This window comes from Diadema antillarum, unplaced genomic scaffold, assembly GCF_040938485.1.
Source record: "Diadema antillarum isolate AM-2024a unplaced genomic scaffold, OU_Dant_1.0 seq00001060_RagTag, whole genome shotgun sequence".
Taxonomy (NCBI): domain Eukaryota; kingdom Metazoa; phylum Echinodermata; class Echinoidea; order Diadematoida; family Diadematidae; genus Diadema; species Diadema antillarum.
In genome coordinates, this window is record NW_027271887.1 from 630,869 (window position 1) to 646,536 (window position 15,668).

General features: G+C 37.2%; 1 protein-coding gene across 1 annotated transcript in view; it reads left to right on the plus strand.

The window, feature by feature from the left end:
* The window catches only part of LOC139743231 (tubulin-specific chaperone D-like), a 35,505-nt gene extending 26,124 nt beyond the window's left edge, over window positions 1-9,381 (plus strand). Inside the window, 11 exon segments of the mRNA XM_071653725.1 lie at window positions 862-945; window positions 1,467-1,625; window positions 2,153-2,291; window positions 2,874-2,983; window positions 3,795-3,872; window positions 4,676-4,765; window positions 5,372-5,459; window positions 6,279-6,388; window positions 6,921-6,999; window positions 8,027-8,084; window positions 9,000-9,381. Coding sequence (XP_071509826.1) covers window positions 862-945; window positions 1,467-1,625; window positions 2,153-2,291; window positions 2,874-2,983; window positions 3,795-3,872; window positions 4,676-4,765; window positions 5,372-5,459; window positions 6,279-6,388; window positions 6,921-6,999; window positions 8,027-8,084; window positions 9,000-9,025 — 1,021 coding nt within the window. The 3' untranslated portion in view covers window positions 9,026-9,381.
* Window positions 9,382-15,668: the final 6,287 nt, after the last annotated feature.

The window sequence follows — 15,668 nt, forward strand, 5'->3', positions numbered from 1 at the left end:
TGGAAAGAAATATAATAATTTAGAATATTACACTGGGTAGTCCGATTCCTCAAAGTTTGCAATACAAGAGTGTACTTTTATTTATCGTCTGTTTACAGCAAATAGTGATGTTCATTATTTCAAATTATTTGTTTTGTCATATGCATTCACACTATCAAATATTAGTGACCTCAAGGAGATGAAATATGCACAGCATGAAGTGTTTTTTTATTGATTTTTCTTTGAGTATGGGTAGATTTTTATTGAGACACAAGATTGTTTCAATTAGAAGACATAGTACGCAAATATCGACCTGCACTGAATGCATTTCATTTAGCAAAGGTGATCTTTACCAGCAGGCCATTACCTGAGGTTAAACCAAAGGTCATGACACACTTGTGCAAATCACCACAGGTCAACAGGAAGTTGTAGCCTCAACAGTTTTGTTTTGTGCTTATCAATAATTGATGAAAAAGTAAATAACATTCAAACTGAATGCACCCATTTTTTCTTTTGTTGAAATGAATATTCTCTCAGCAAACAATGTTTAAATGCACATGACCTATTCTAACCAATCAGCTGCCAGTATTGTACTCTTGATGTGACGTTAGTGTGAAACAAATTGCTGCTGATCAAGGGAATGCAAAGTGAGTGAGGGAATAATTTGAAATCTTTCTAATAGCAATGTTGATAGTGGTTGTATTTTTTTGTTTTCAATCCTAAACAAAGACAGTAGATTATAGTCGTGGGGAAAAAAGAAACATGTAAAACCTACAGGTAATTTCATCATGGCTTCATGAGCATACCACAGGAAACATTGGAGTTGTTAACACTTCCTGTGATTTGTATGTAAGTATTTTTTTGTTTTCATGCATTTTACAGGGTACGTGAAGGTGGTATGAAGAGCTTGTATGAAGTCACAAGTCTCGTAGCTAAAAGCAACCCGACCCTCCTCACCCCTGACATGTAAGTATGTGGTCCTCTTTCATTAGATGTAATCAGATCAAATGGAGTCAATGATATTTAATTTTTTTTTTATAGCTACCTCTAGTGAAACAGTATCAAACCAAATCTATTGCAAATGATATAATTGCATCTAATATTCAAAATGAAATTTCATATTTCCTTTAATTTCAGGCCACTCAATTTCCTTTTTGGGTCACCAAAGTTTCACATTCAAATAATGTGAGCACTAAATATTCTTGGCATGACATTTTTGGAAAATTGCCTCTGGCATCCAATACATTATACAATTGTAGTGTAGACAAGAACTTTTGCATGCGTTTTAATCTCGCTAATCTTTGCTCTTGCAAACTTCGCGAAATTAAAGTGCGCATGAAAACTGTGGTGTTACAGTATCTTGGTGGCCTGTACGGTCTCACCAGCCACAAGAGAAAGAGTGTCATAATAACTTCGTTGGGCAGGCAGTATTTCCAAGAGAGAACTTTATTGGATTTTTATAATGACATCTTTGTTGATGATTCCAGAGTCTCCAGTGTGATGCCTTGTCTCGCCCAGCAAGCCGCTGAAAAGATCGACAGAACGAGAGTATGCGCCGGTGATGCCTTCCTGCGACTCCTCCACCACTCCGACCCACCCATACCTCACATCCCAGAGAGGGAGGAACTCCTCAAGGTCTTTTCTCAGTGAGTTACTTCACCTCAGGACAGGGGAGGCAGTGCTCTCCTTCATCAAACACCATTTTCAGTCTTTTTAACTCCTTTTTTTTTTCCTGCCATCCTGAAGCACTACATGACATACCCTAATCGAAGATGCTGTATGACTGTAAACATTTTCGCATCAATGATTCGTTTTTCGCTCAGCCTGGTAAGGTGAATTTTGCATGGTTTTAGTTTACAGACTGTCACGACAATTGAGCAAATGCTTCAAACAGCTGTCTCCATGGTGGTTTAAGGGCTTTGGCAGCACATACTTACTGTAAAAGGTAACTGTTCTCCATTAGGACAGCCAATTCACTCACACTTCCAGAGTAGCGAACATGAAGAAAATGTAAATAACACAATAGCAAAATGATTAGCAAAAGAAAAAATGTGAGTTTTAATTGTTGTGCTTGTATCATGTCATGCAAGGTGAGCAAAAATTTGCAGGGCATAATGAGCCTCTTTAGTCGATGTGGTTCAGTACATAGAGGTAATTTCTTTTCCCACCGCAGGTCGGACATTGAAGAGTTGAACTGGGCTGCCCCATCAGACACCTTCAAGAAGATAACCATGCTGCTTGGCCTACCCACCTACCAGTACCACGTCCTGCTTGGACTGACGGTCAGCGTGGGTGGCCTGACAGAATCACTGGTTAGTCTATGTCCATCATGGGAGTTCATCTTGATAAAAAACAAATAAACTGACGTCTGTAATGTCTTTCTGCTTGTTTTTAAGTGGACTGGTATAACTTTGAGGGAGTTGTATATGCCAGTAACTTGTAGATTATTGTGCACCCATATTGGATTGTATAGGTGATCAGTTAAAGAAAACACAAACACTTTGTTTTAAAATCTGTTGATACTTTACACTTCTTTTCTTTGTGACAATACCTGCACTTTTCACTTACCCCAAACACGTTGGATATGGAAGTGAATTTCAGAGTGCATCAGATCAAAAGATGAGACTCATCATGTTTCTTCAGAAATATAATGCATCTTCCAGATTTTAGTTTTAGAGAGTCGTATGTCCCATTGCAATGCCTCAGAACTTTGTGATGCAATTTAAACTCATTTTAAACAAACCGATAATGACAAAAACAAGCGACAAATGCCCAATCTGATACAAGTATGCAGTTTCGTAGCATGTCATTGTTGTACTAGCATGACATGAAATGTTATTGCTATGGCATGAAGTAAATACATTGCCTGAATGTTTCATCCTCCCACCTGTCAGGTGAAGCACTCCACCATCTCGCTGCTGTCCTTCCTCAAGAGTTACAAGGACCTGACCGTCTTCACCAGCAATCTCCTGAAAATCTTCAGTGACTATCAGAAAGTGGACAGGTTAGGAGAGATACTCCTATCAATCTAAACCAAATACTCTCTCTCTTTTCTTTTTATGCCTGCACCCTGAAGGACACCAGAGGCATTGTTTTCTGGGCGTCTGTCTGTCTGTCTGTCTGCCCTAAATCTTGTTATTGTGATGTAAGAAAAATATGAAATGGATTTTCGTGGTACTGGGCCCGTATATGCTACATGAGGCATAGATGGGCTGATTAGACTAGGCAAAATCCCTCAGGGTCAAAGATGGGAGGTCACTGAAGTTTGACTAAATACATGTTTTTCAGCTGTTGCATTTTCCCACATTTAGGACTGTCCAGGGGTATTATATCTTTTTTACATATTAGCCTCATTTTTTTTTCACTTCGTGTGCCACAGTGTAAACCCCCTTTTGATATGCCACATTATTCTGAGACCACAATGCATTCAGTGCTTCTGGCAAATGTTCTCTCTTTTTTAAAGCCATGTTGCTTTTATATTGTTTGTGCTTGAAATGAAATACAGCATAATTACATAGAAAAATTGCAAGAATCCCTTTGATGTAAATTTGACAGCAAATTTATGGCTACAACCCTTTGAATGTGTACAGTGCAAATTGCGATTTTTTTTTTTATTATTTTGTGAGCAAAATTTACAAAATCGGACAAGCCATCGACAGAGTTGGATGTGCAAACATGGCACGCAAAGAGTTAAAAGGTATCATGCAAAATATGCACATATTTATTTTTTGCCACTCTTAAGATACATATGGTGCAAGCTGAAAGAAAGCCGTACACCTTTATGTCATTCTCTCTGTTCTGTACTAACCCTGCAGAGTTTCAATACCAATGATGAAGATGATCAACTTACTGCTAAACAGTGGATGCTTTCAGAGCTTTGTGGATGAACCAAGGTAGGTAGACCTCATGATTGAGCATTTTACAAGTAACTTTTATTGTCTCAAAGTCATCTCTTGATTGCTCATATTCCAAGATTTCTTTTAGCCTGACCATGGTGCACTGTGTTTCATTTTACATGGAACTGATGGAGGAAGTGGCTTCAGTGCACCCATCAAATGTCCAGACTAGGGAACCCCTTGTTTTAGCATCCTTATAGATCTAAATTTGAATTAATGATTTGAATAGTTTCATTTACATAGATTTTGTATGAAGTCCTTATGCCTCTGAGATTTTGAATGACTTTTCTAGTTTGGTAAATCTTGGGTGATATTCATGGGTTAACACTTGATAGTGATGAGACATTGAAGCCATGATACATGGTTTCTGTACAATGTCTATCGACACTTCTCATGCTTGCATGCTAGATGCGTATTTCTTTTGCGATGTCATGATTTGCCCAGAAATGTAATGTTTGTATGACAATAATGATACAGTTCATTTTACATCAAGAAACCAAAATATTATTTACTTTCTGTATAATATTGGCCCAGAACATGCAACTGGACAGTCATTCATTAGTGATTGTTACAGAACAACAACAACCACAAAAACAGTGAGAGTAAAACAAAAACAAAACTTGGGGGTGGTCACCAGATGATGTGTGATGCAAAAGTGGATGAAGTTATAGTAAAGTTGTCTACTTGCTTCGAACAACCAATCAACAAATCAACTTTGGAGCTTCTTACATATAAGAAATTAACAAGAAAAAAAAAATTATCACTTTTTTTGTCATGATCCTTTTTTCAAATACATGTAGCCATCCGTTTCCTATGGAGCTGCTACAGATCATGAAGAAAGAAGTCGCCAAGAGTGGAGACGCCCAGAAACTTCTGACAAGCATTGATGTGTGAGTGGAAAGAATATTTTTAAAATTGTTCCAAATTCATGAATATCACAATTCCATCAGTATGGTTAAAGTTTGTTGTACTATGCTGAAATTTTAAAAGCTTCCCTGAAAAACTATGTTCATATACTTCCCACAAGACAAAGGAGAAGAAGAAGAAAAAAATGATAAAGCACAAAAAGCACACAAGTAAGTAGAAGACTGTATATACTCACACAGACACAGTTAAATACTCACACTGTATATGTGTGAATATATACAGGCACTGTATATACTCACACAGACACAGTAACTTGATACTTGATATTGTAATTTAAATCATCCCTCTTGCATCTGCAAATAGCTATACTGGGATGAACTACACATGTGTCGGGGGTGCTACAGTGATGATCTCTATAAAAAACTTATATTCAAATGCATTCATTTATACACATTAATGTTAAAAATCTGCCTTGTAATTCCACCACTTTTGAAAAGCTTGCTTCTATCATAAAGTACAATATGTTTACTCTGAATTAGGGAACATGTTGTAAAAAAAAAATGTCTGACACTCTTACAATGCGTTCTGTATCTTGCCTTCTCACTTTCTCCTGATGATCATTCCTGTAGATTCTGTGGACTGATTCAGTTTGAAGGTGATACCAGGAAGAAGACCCTCTTCCAGCTCATGCTCTTCCTCTGTCACAGATACCCCAAGGTAGGTATCACAGGCCACACCCCATCCTAATCCACACTGCATGACCTTTTACATCATACCAGAAAACACTGTCAGGCAAATATTAATCTTGCTGAAATGTCACTGAAACATCAGTAAATCGATAGTACAATACCTCTTGAAATTTGCTGAAAGATAACTGCTTTTGACATTTACCATACAATTCAATCCATAGACACTATTTTCGGATTCCTTTTGTATTTAAGGGGTTGAGCAAAATATCTGCTATGTATTTACTTGACTTTTATACAGCAATACTTATCAGTGGGGACAGAATTACTATGGATTTGGGGTATTGTTACAATGAAGCAATATGTGTTTTGTAGAACTGAAATGTAAAGCATAGAATTTTTGCCAATATTTTCACAACCCCAACCATTTTACTGGGTCAGTTTGGATGGGATAGAAGTAAGAACAGCGTAGTGTTTTGTATATACAGTATGCATTAATTCAAACAACTTTAACAAAAGTCTGAACCTGCTCTTTTATTTCATATTACATTAATGACACCATAAAAAAAAGTATTAAAAAAAAACAAAAAACAGACAACATTTCTGAATTTCCCTGCTAGATGGGTGTGAGAATCACAAGTGTGATAAGAAATATGATGTCATGGTATGATAAGTAGAGTTAGATAGCAACAGCAACAGATAGAGTAATGGTATACACATATATTTCTCATCCAAATTTGTGGATTCTCTTGTGCAAGCCATGTAGCTGTACTTCAACAGAAAATACACTCAGACTCATGTAATAGCTTATAAATCCCCCTGAATTCCTTTCCTATCTTTGTTACCACAGGTAAGAGGGATAACAGCCAACCGGCTGTACGAGACACTCATGTTAGAAGAGGACATCGTTGGGGAAGAGAACCAGGAGGAAGTGCTGAGTATCCTCAGTGAAACCAACTGGTGAGAAATCTATTCCATCATCCTTTGGGGTATAGTGCTGCAGTTTGAATGTGATTTTAAGATATTGACACACCTATGTCAGTCATCATAGAGTAATGGAATTATTAAATTTCTTGCTAACTTACAACAATCAAATTTTACGGTTTTAGAACATTTTCATTGATGAAATATGAAAACAAAGGAATTGTCAATGTTTCTCCCTATTTTCTCTCTTACCGTAATAAAGGTATTTATCAAAGTGTACGATTGCATTCCTTGTAAGGGGAAATACCAATTTGTATGTTTTATAGATGAGTCTTCTTCTGATAATGTACAAGGAGGGTAGTGGTATTGAAGTGTTGTTAGAAGTATGTACTCTTGTAGCTGGTCTCATCAATGATTAGAAGCCTATAGACATAATGCCTTGCTTAATCTAGCCACCATTTGTTTCTTTTTTTAATAAATGTAACCTTAATCTGTTTTTTCTCCAAGCTAGTTTTGTCGAGTTTAATGTCAGAAGTTAATCCCTAATCTTCCCTGTCACTCAACACAGGCAAGAGTCACAGACGAAAGCAAGGCCGCCCCGCAATCGTCTCTGTGAACTCCTGGGGGTCTCCAAACCAGTCCTCAAGGTGAGCAATTTCATTAACCCCTTCAATACCATTGGTGATATTTGTACATGGAATGTCAATGGCTTCTCAAGATGATAAGCCAAAAAGGGGTTAAGGTTTTAGCCAACACTTTTCAGGGATACCAGTTTTCAGGCAAAAGCCTGAAGTCAGACCCTGGTAGTATCAATTTCAGGTTCTTTAAATCATGTATAAAGTAGCCTCATGTAAATGTAGTTTAGACTCTCTCTTCCACTTTCATTGGTATCTTGGACTCTTGCACGAAAGGTCCAGTAGTAGTTGTAGAAGACCTTATGAGTTTCCCATACCATGCTTTTATTTAATGATGCAGAGTTTGATTTACCCACAACACCTGTTCTTTGTTCAGGATTGTGCTTCAAGAGAGCCCAGGTATTATTACCTTTATCCCTCTGTAACTGTCTTTTGCTTTGATAGATAAGTGAAGGATGTAAGATTTTATCCCTTTGAATTTAACCCAATTTGATCGATTGCATATAAATGTGAACATGTAGTAACTGGTGGTCGGGTCCGTATGCTGGCTGTACGCTATGTGCAAATGAATGAGGTGATCTTACATACCCATGCGCAACACATGGAGGTCAAGTGGGGTCACTTTAGGGGTTCATTGTGCACTTCAGGTGATGCCGAGTTAGTGTGCAGCAGGCACGGGCAGGGTGTGTATGCAGTGATCACATCTAATTTTCCCCTTTTTATAATCACTGAAAACATAGTCTCTTCACAATAAAAATGCATTTTCAGATCTTACAGTTGCTTACAACATGTAACAGTTGCTAATAAAATCTACAAAACTATTGTAGTTTCGATATAGAGATAGTGCTCTGTGTTTGTCGTGTACAATCAAATAGAGCTCTAGCTGTACCGATGCAGGGTTGTTGACTCATTGTTACAAAAAATGGATAGTAGCGCCGCTGCATTATGAGTTTGTACAGTTATATGTGTTAATGAGAATAAAGTAATTTGATGTTACAATGTCCAAAATGGACTTCCATGTTTTCCTGTTCATGTTTAGAACCCGAGTGATGACAAGAAGAAGACGGAGGCAGATGATCAGATGGAAAGTTACAAAGGTAAGTTTGAAAGACTCATCCAAACAACTCCTCAGATATTCATGGAATGAAGACGGGGTGCCAAAAATACTGAGACTCTTGGTTGAATGCATAGTGCGGTTTTGCAATTTACAAGACTTGCTCTGTGCTTCCTCTTTAGATTAAAACTTAGATATAAAAACACATGATTTACTATCTACAGTAGTTTGGTTAGAAATCCGTCAATATTCCTCAATTTTTGCCGAGAGAGCAATGTATTCATAACCCACCATGTATCCATTAATGATTTGAGGCAATGTTTGATTTTTCTATTTTTTATTTTTGAAAGAGTGATAAGAAGTGAAGAATACAGTGTGAGAATGACACAATGCATTTGTTCAAAGGCATTCTGTTTTTGTTCGCCTACTTCATGAAGCTATAGATGTCAGTTCTGTACTCGAATGAGCTTAAAAGAGTGTTTTACACAAAATCACTTTATTTGCTGAATTGTGCTACTCATTTCTACCAGTATTTCTACCAGTACAGAGTCTTCATCAATAGATCATGTTACTGTTATTTCATATGAACCAAATAAGCTGAATAAGAGCTTTTCAAATATAATGTTCTTTAATTTTGCAAGTATGGAGTATGCATAGGCTAAGCGTAAAGCCTATTCAAGCCTTAATATATAGATGTAGATTTTTATGTATTCGGGTAGTATTATGACAAATCATAAGTAAATATGCACTCACTTGTGAAAATCATTGAGAGTACAGTTTCGTGTTTAGCCTCTAAACTTTCAGTTCCTATATAGTTTGAATTGATCAACAGCGTTCATTTGTGTGCTATGATGAAATCAATTTTAAAACCTTCGATGTCGAATTTGAAGTTGCCAGCCTGTAGAAATACTGGCAATGGATTGATTCATCATCATCCTACTTTGATTTCCCTTTTTAGATCTGGTGTCAAGACTTGGGTACTGAGCTCCGACAGATGCTGTCTGTCTTTTCAAAGCACCGTGCAGCTGCCTGGAATATTGGACATGAAGGCGAGCCCAAGCTGAGATGCTTTTCATCGAAGCATTTAAGAGTGCAGGGTCCTAACAATATATTGATATTAAAGACTGACAACAATGGAATTTGAAAGTTTGTTATTGTCTTTGATCTTCAAGCTCACAGTCAATGATACACGGTGGAATTCATGCATTTAAATGTAAGGGAAATGTTTGACAGTATTTTTGAAGAGACTCCATATCCCCAAATTATGATAGGGCATTTAAAGGGTTGTCTTATTTCACAATCCCTTCAAAATTTCAAAAGGATACTAACAAAATATTACATTCAGGATCAGAGTAACATTTGACAGTTTACTTGAACTGTGAATTATCTTGTGCTTTATCAGTGAAAATAGTATTATTTTTTTATTTTTGAACAGGTATAATACTCACAGATTTATTTAATTGATTCTTGTCTTCTGAAGCGTCATCCTGTTTCCTTCAGGTATGAAAGAAGTGTGAATCACTGATTGAAGACCGCACCGACATTCAATTATGCACCATGGTATTCTTCACAAATGTTATCAGGTTAAAGCCACAAAGAACCTATTGTGTATTTAAGACCTCTTACAGTGATGATTTGTGAGCATGGACATATATTCATCTTCAAGATATCTTTCACAAGCAGGGATAGATATGTGAGCCATTTCTCATGCACATTAATGAGATATCGTAGTGCTTTGATATTGTTTTCAGAAGAGACATCATTTCTAGCTTGTAAAAACTCAAATCTGTTCAAGACCCTTTGTTGCACATCAGATTAGTTCTAACTGTCTGTAAAGCTGTACAATTGATGATCATCAAGTGTTTTTGCAATCGTCATATTGCAATCATTGTGAGATATAATATGGATATAACTCTTTTAAAACCAGACGTCACAAATTTTTGAGCTGGAGCTCATGATTATTTTGAATAGATGTGTATATAATCTGTCATTCTTTGATATGATTCATATGTCAATGACCAGTATTTGGCAATCGATGTGTAGATTTGTATGATTCAAAGGATAATATAAATTTTAAATTACTGCTCTGATTGTACTTGTGTGAGTGTGTTTGTGTGTCTATTGTTATGAGCTTAAAGTGATTGAATCACTGCGTTTGCTTGGATGATGGAATGAATGGATTTATCAAGGGCGATGATTGATAATGGCTGTAAATTGTTTTCCACGAATCAGATTGGAATGGTTATGCACATTCCCATCAATTTGGCAGCAGAAGGGGGATAATTCCTGAGCCTTGATACAGGCGATAACGACCTTCTGGTTCTCCACACCTTGTCGATATGGGACTTGACATGGCAATGACAATACTGTATAGAGTGACTGCTGTCTTTATTCTTTAAAATGTGTGTTTAATAAGTTATTGAGGTAGAGGAAGTGCATTTATCATGCAAAGAAATGTTCCTAAAAAGGAAAAACTTGAGCATTGTAGTTTTTGATGGATGTGGTTCACACTACAATATCTGTGGCCCATTGAATATGTATAGTGAGAGTTTATCAGTCTAGTGTAGGGGCCCTACACGAAATATCAGTTTTAGGGCCCGTGTAATGACAGTCAACTAGGCCTTTTTTGACAGCTACAACACAACTGGTGATGCCCATGGACTCAGGCTTTCTTGGATTATGCTTTCTCCAAAACGGGGGTGGTAGTGGAGAGGAAGCCCTATGCTCTGTGCATTTAAGCACCTTTAGACGGAAAGACACACCCCCAAGGATCACAGCAATAGCCAGAGATCTGATGGTGTGAGACAAAGAGGTGCCTATGCCAGTAAAAAACAAGGCTCTCTGTAGTTCACTGTCAATACATGGGCTCCTACATGGGCTCCTACATTAAAATGACATGCCCTCCTTTTTATATATTTAAAGGGACTGTACAGTACTGGTTGAGGTAGGGATTCATGTTTTGAACATTCCTAAGTGAGATAATGAAAAGCCTCTTATGAAATATGAAAGAGCATGTAATTTTAAGAAGGATTTAACGTTTATTTGATGAAAATTGGTTTTCAAATGGCTGAGATATCCCAAAAAGTGTTAATAATAAAAGACGGCATGCCACAACTTTATTAGGATCTCTTTGTTTCACCTTGTTTTTGGATATCTCAGCCATTTCAAAACTGATTTTCATCGAATAAACTTTTGATACCCCGTAGAACTGCATGCTCTTTGACATCTCATAGAGTGGTTTCTGAATATCTCGCAAAATGTTAAAAGCTAAATCTTCACCTCGACCAGAACTGTACACACCCTTTAAAGCTGCATTGTTGTTTACTTACTTGCAACAGCACCAGTAGAAGTAAGTAAAAGTAAAAAGTAAAATTTGATGAGGTAGAATTGCACTATTATCTCTGGCTGTGACTATGAAAGTAAAAGGAAGGACAAGGCTTCTTTCAAAGACAAGGTACTAAAAGTTAGCATGAGGCTATAGACCAGTTCGTAGTTCCACTTTGCGCACGAGCAGAAAAAGATCATCTGTACCAACAGACATTCAGGTTTGTTAATTCACTGAGATAAGCATCTGTGATGTGATGATTATTCATGTATCCTAATGATACCAGCACATCCACCTGTCAGCAAGCCAGGTATTTGGCAATATCATTTAAAGAAAATGTTGTTAATGCATTCAATGCAAAACAATGAAATGGATGCATCCTGAAATGTCTATTGACCATTCTGGTCACGTGGTCTAAACGCAAGTTCATTCTTTGTTTGAATATGAATTCCATAAATTGTTACCTCGGGCAAGCTTGTGCATTATGTCGCTTTGAAAAGGTCATTTGTACCAATGTGTATATGAGTTCATTACGAACTGGCTTATTAGGACAATCTTGTAGAATTTCTAAGATTTACTTAGCTAAAGAAGTGACTGTTTATGAGGATGTTCATCTCTTGCCTTCTGGCATTGATGATTTTGCAGAACTCACTGTTGTGCCCCTTTAACTCCCCTTTCCCTCCCCTCCCAAAACTTGCACCTTTTCAAGGCTTCATCCATACAATTGGCTTCCAGATAGCATCCATGAAGATGCATGTAATCTCAAAAATTACCTCTCATGCCTAGAGACTAATGAAAATGTGTTATGCATTTCATGTGAATGCATATGTGGCACATACAATTGGGGCCAAGAGAGGAAAAGTACTGTCTATGATGTAAATTCTTTTGTTGTGACCCTGAATGAAAGATTGTAAATGTTTAGTGGATGAGTCTTCATGCCAGCTCCTTTACAGAAATTTTGGCGTGAGTCACCAAATGATGACTTGGAAATTGGGGTAATTTCACAGTACCTGCCGGAAGAGACCTGATTAATAGTGTGCTTAATAATTGGCAAGGATTATCAAAATCATTCTGCTGTCAATACTTACGATGCATGAGACATTTGGTTACCAACCAATGCACTACCCAAGATACAAGTTGGCATGTACTTAATGGTGGTTTCTTACATTTTAAGAGAAGAATGAGGTGTCACTGTTTGTGGATATGAAATGGAAAAAGAAGTGATTATGTAAAATTGTTTTTGCCTGGATTAATTATATGAGCTACAGTTTTTCTAAAGAAAATAAAACTGTGATCTCTTTGCAGAATCTGTGTCAGTAAATTATACAGCAAAAAGACAAGGGTTTTGATATCTTTTTTCTAAATTCAAGTGTACTAATAATTATGTCTGATGAGAAAATTAACATTGAAGAGCAGGTGCTCCAAGGTTTGCCCTCTCCTGTCAAATCGTTGCTCAGCTTCTGTCATTTGTTCAAATCATTGTTAGTGGTGCATGGTCACCAGTGTACAGCCATGCCAGTAGACAAGAAGCGACAGTGCCTAGAAATAGATATAGGAAATTCACTCTCTCACAAATCTGTGGGATCCTTGAATTAGAGTGTAGTCATACAAATGCTGTAACAACATAAATAAACATAACAAAATTAGAGTTGCTAACTGCAAATACTTTGAGAAAAAAAAATCAACAATGGCTTCAAACAGTATTGAAAGATTCAAGTGATGTGGATTTACAGATACTGATTTGTAAACTGTTCTAAAGTTTTTGGGCATAGAGGGAGAAGGCACGATCGTCATAGCGAATGTAGATGTGGGGAATAGGAGTATATGGGACCTGAGCATCTTAACTTGACCTGAATCTACATAATGGAATCATTATTTGGAGGTTGTCACTAAGATAAGTCGGGGCAAGACCATGTGTGATTTTGAACACCAGTAACAGAATCTTCAACTTGATCTGATTAACAATGGGAAGCCTATGGAGAGAGAGAGAGACCTAAGTGCTAAGAGCTACAAAGTGTTTTCCACATGACTAAACATGACTATATTAATATTTAAGGTACCAAAGGTACATGCAGTTGGACAAAGCATTTTATAGGCCCTACTGTCTGATCAGGCATATGGTTGCTTCGAAATATGAATATTCGGTGGAAACTTAGTTTCAGAGCAGCTAACTAGTGTACCCAATACTTTTTTTGTCCAAGAAAGAAAAATGTTTTTTCTGCCGTTCATTTGTAGGTGTCTATGCACTCATTTGTGCCATACCCCTCAAATTAAGCAAAATATATGTATGTTTGTGTATGTGTGTGTGTGTGTGTGTGTGTGTGTTTTCACCCTTCAGAATATGGGTGTTTTTGTTTCCATCATTATGGGTTTTTATTGCTCCGCAACGAAGTGTCGCCGGAGGCATTATGTTTTTCGGGTTGTCCGTCCGTCCGTCCGTCCTTCCGTCCGTCCGTCCGTAATCAATTTTGTGGACAGCGTATCTAAAAAACTGTTAGAGGTATATTAATAAAACTTGGCATGTATATGTATGAGTGGGCGAAGTTGTGCCTATCAACTTTTGGGCACACATGCTCAAGGTCAAAGGTCAAAAGGTCAAGGTCAAATGCTCAAAATGTCACTATTTCCCCCATATCTATGCAATGCATGAAGGTATTTTCTTGAAACTTAGTGTATAGATGAACTACCAAATAAAGATTCTCCAGAGAGAGTTTTGGGTCATGAGGTCAAAGGTCAAAGGTCAAGTGAAAATGTTAATACATAAAAATTTCACTTTGTTCTCCATATCTCGCAAATGGTTCAAGGTATTTTCATGGAACTTAATACATATGCATTACTGACTGGCAGTGATTATCTAGGGAATTTAGGAGGCATGGGTCAAAGGTCAGGAGGTCAAAGGTCAGGGTCAACTCCTCAAAATTTCACTATTTCCCTCTTATCTATGCAATGCCTGCAGGATTTTTCTTGAAACTTAGTTATGCATGTATTACCCAATAGAGATTCTCTTGGAAGTTTCTTGCCAAAAGGTCAAAGGTCAAAAGATCAAGTGAAAGTGCTAAATTTCACTTCTTCCTTAAACTTATAAAAGGGTCAAAATTTATCAAGTAAAAATCCTCAAATCCCCAAATACCATGCACTCGTAGACAATATAGCCATTCATCCAATTCAACCTAGTTCAAGGAAAGTGAACATGCGACACATTTGTGACAAATCTGTCATTTTAGTATTTTGTTAATTATGTGAAACTGTCATCACACATTGTCAAGACGTTGTACTTTAGACCTATTAGGAGAACCATGCATTATGGCCGTGGCATACCAGTCGCCATAGCGACATTTCTAGTTTGTATGTGTTTTTTGTTTGTTTGTTTGTTTTTTGTCTGCAGTGGTTTTGAATCCTGTTGCTGTAGAATGGTAGCTTCTGATGATGTGTCATTAAGAGTTAAAGCCAGTGAAAGATGCTGATTTGTTTGAGCTCTTCTGCAGACCTATTTCCCATTGCTATACCAAGGTAGCTAACATTCATGAATCTTGTACATAATGAGCCATATGCTTTTAGTGGCCACAAACAATAACTTACTGTAGAAGTGGTTTCTTTCGCGGTGGTTTTATTTTCGCGCTTTGAGGTTGAACCGCGAATTTAACATCACGCGAAAATGTTTTGAAAAGTCGCGCAAAATTAACCACGCAAGGAAATGTTTTGAACTCCCCGCTTATTACAACGCTATTGCGCACGTGCACACACGAAGATTCCGCGCATTGAGTGTATTGATGGTCAACACACACACACAGCGATACTGCGCAATGTAGGTACAAGCATGTTACAAAGTACTCGAGAGATGGGATTTCAGGTAAGCCTGCATTTAATTTGGCCTTAGTTTCTATCTAATAAATAAAAGAATAATTGGATTATAGTTTGGGTTTTCATGTGCAAAATAAAACAGTTTTTGCCGACTCTGAATTCACAGATTTTGCCGACCGCGAATTTAAACACACACGAAAAAATCGGCACCGATGGAAACCGCGAAAGTATCTGTACGCGAAAGAAACCACTTTTACAGTTAATGATTAAAACAGCTATATTTGGTATATAGTAAACCAATGTGTCATAGTGTTTAAAGACAAAGTACATGTTTATTCCGACAACCATGTGTGGTTCAACTTTTTTTAAAGATAAGAGTTTGTCTTTCATTACTCCTGCAAGATCTCTTTCTAGCATTAATTAGCATAAAGCTTGCCTGACATAGTAGCAACTGTTGTATTCAGTGTACACCATGGTTATGCACAAGAACAAAAATAGAAT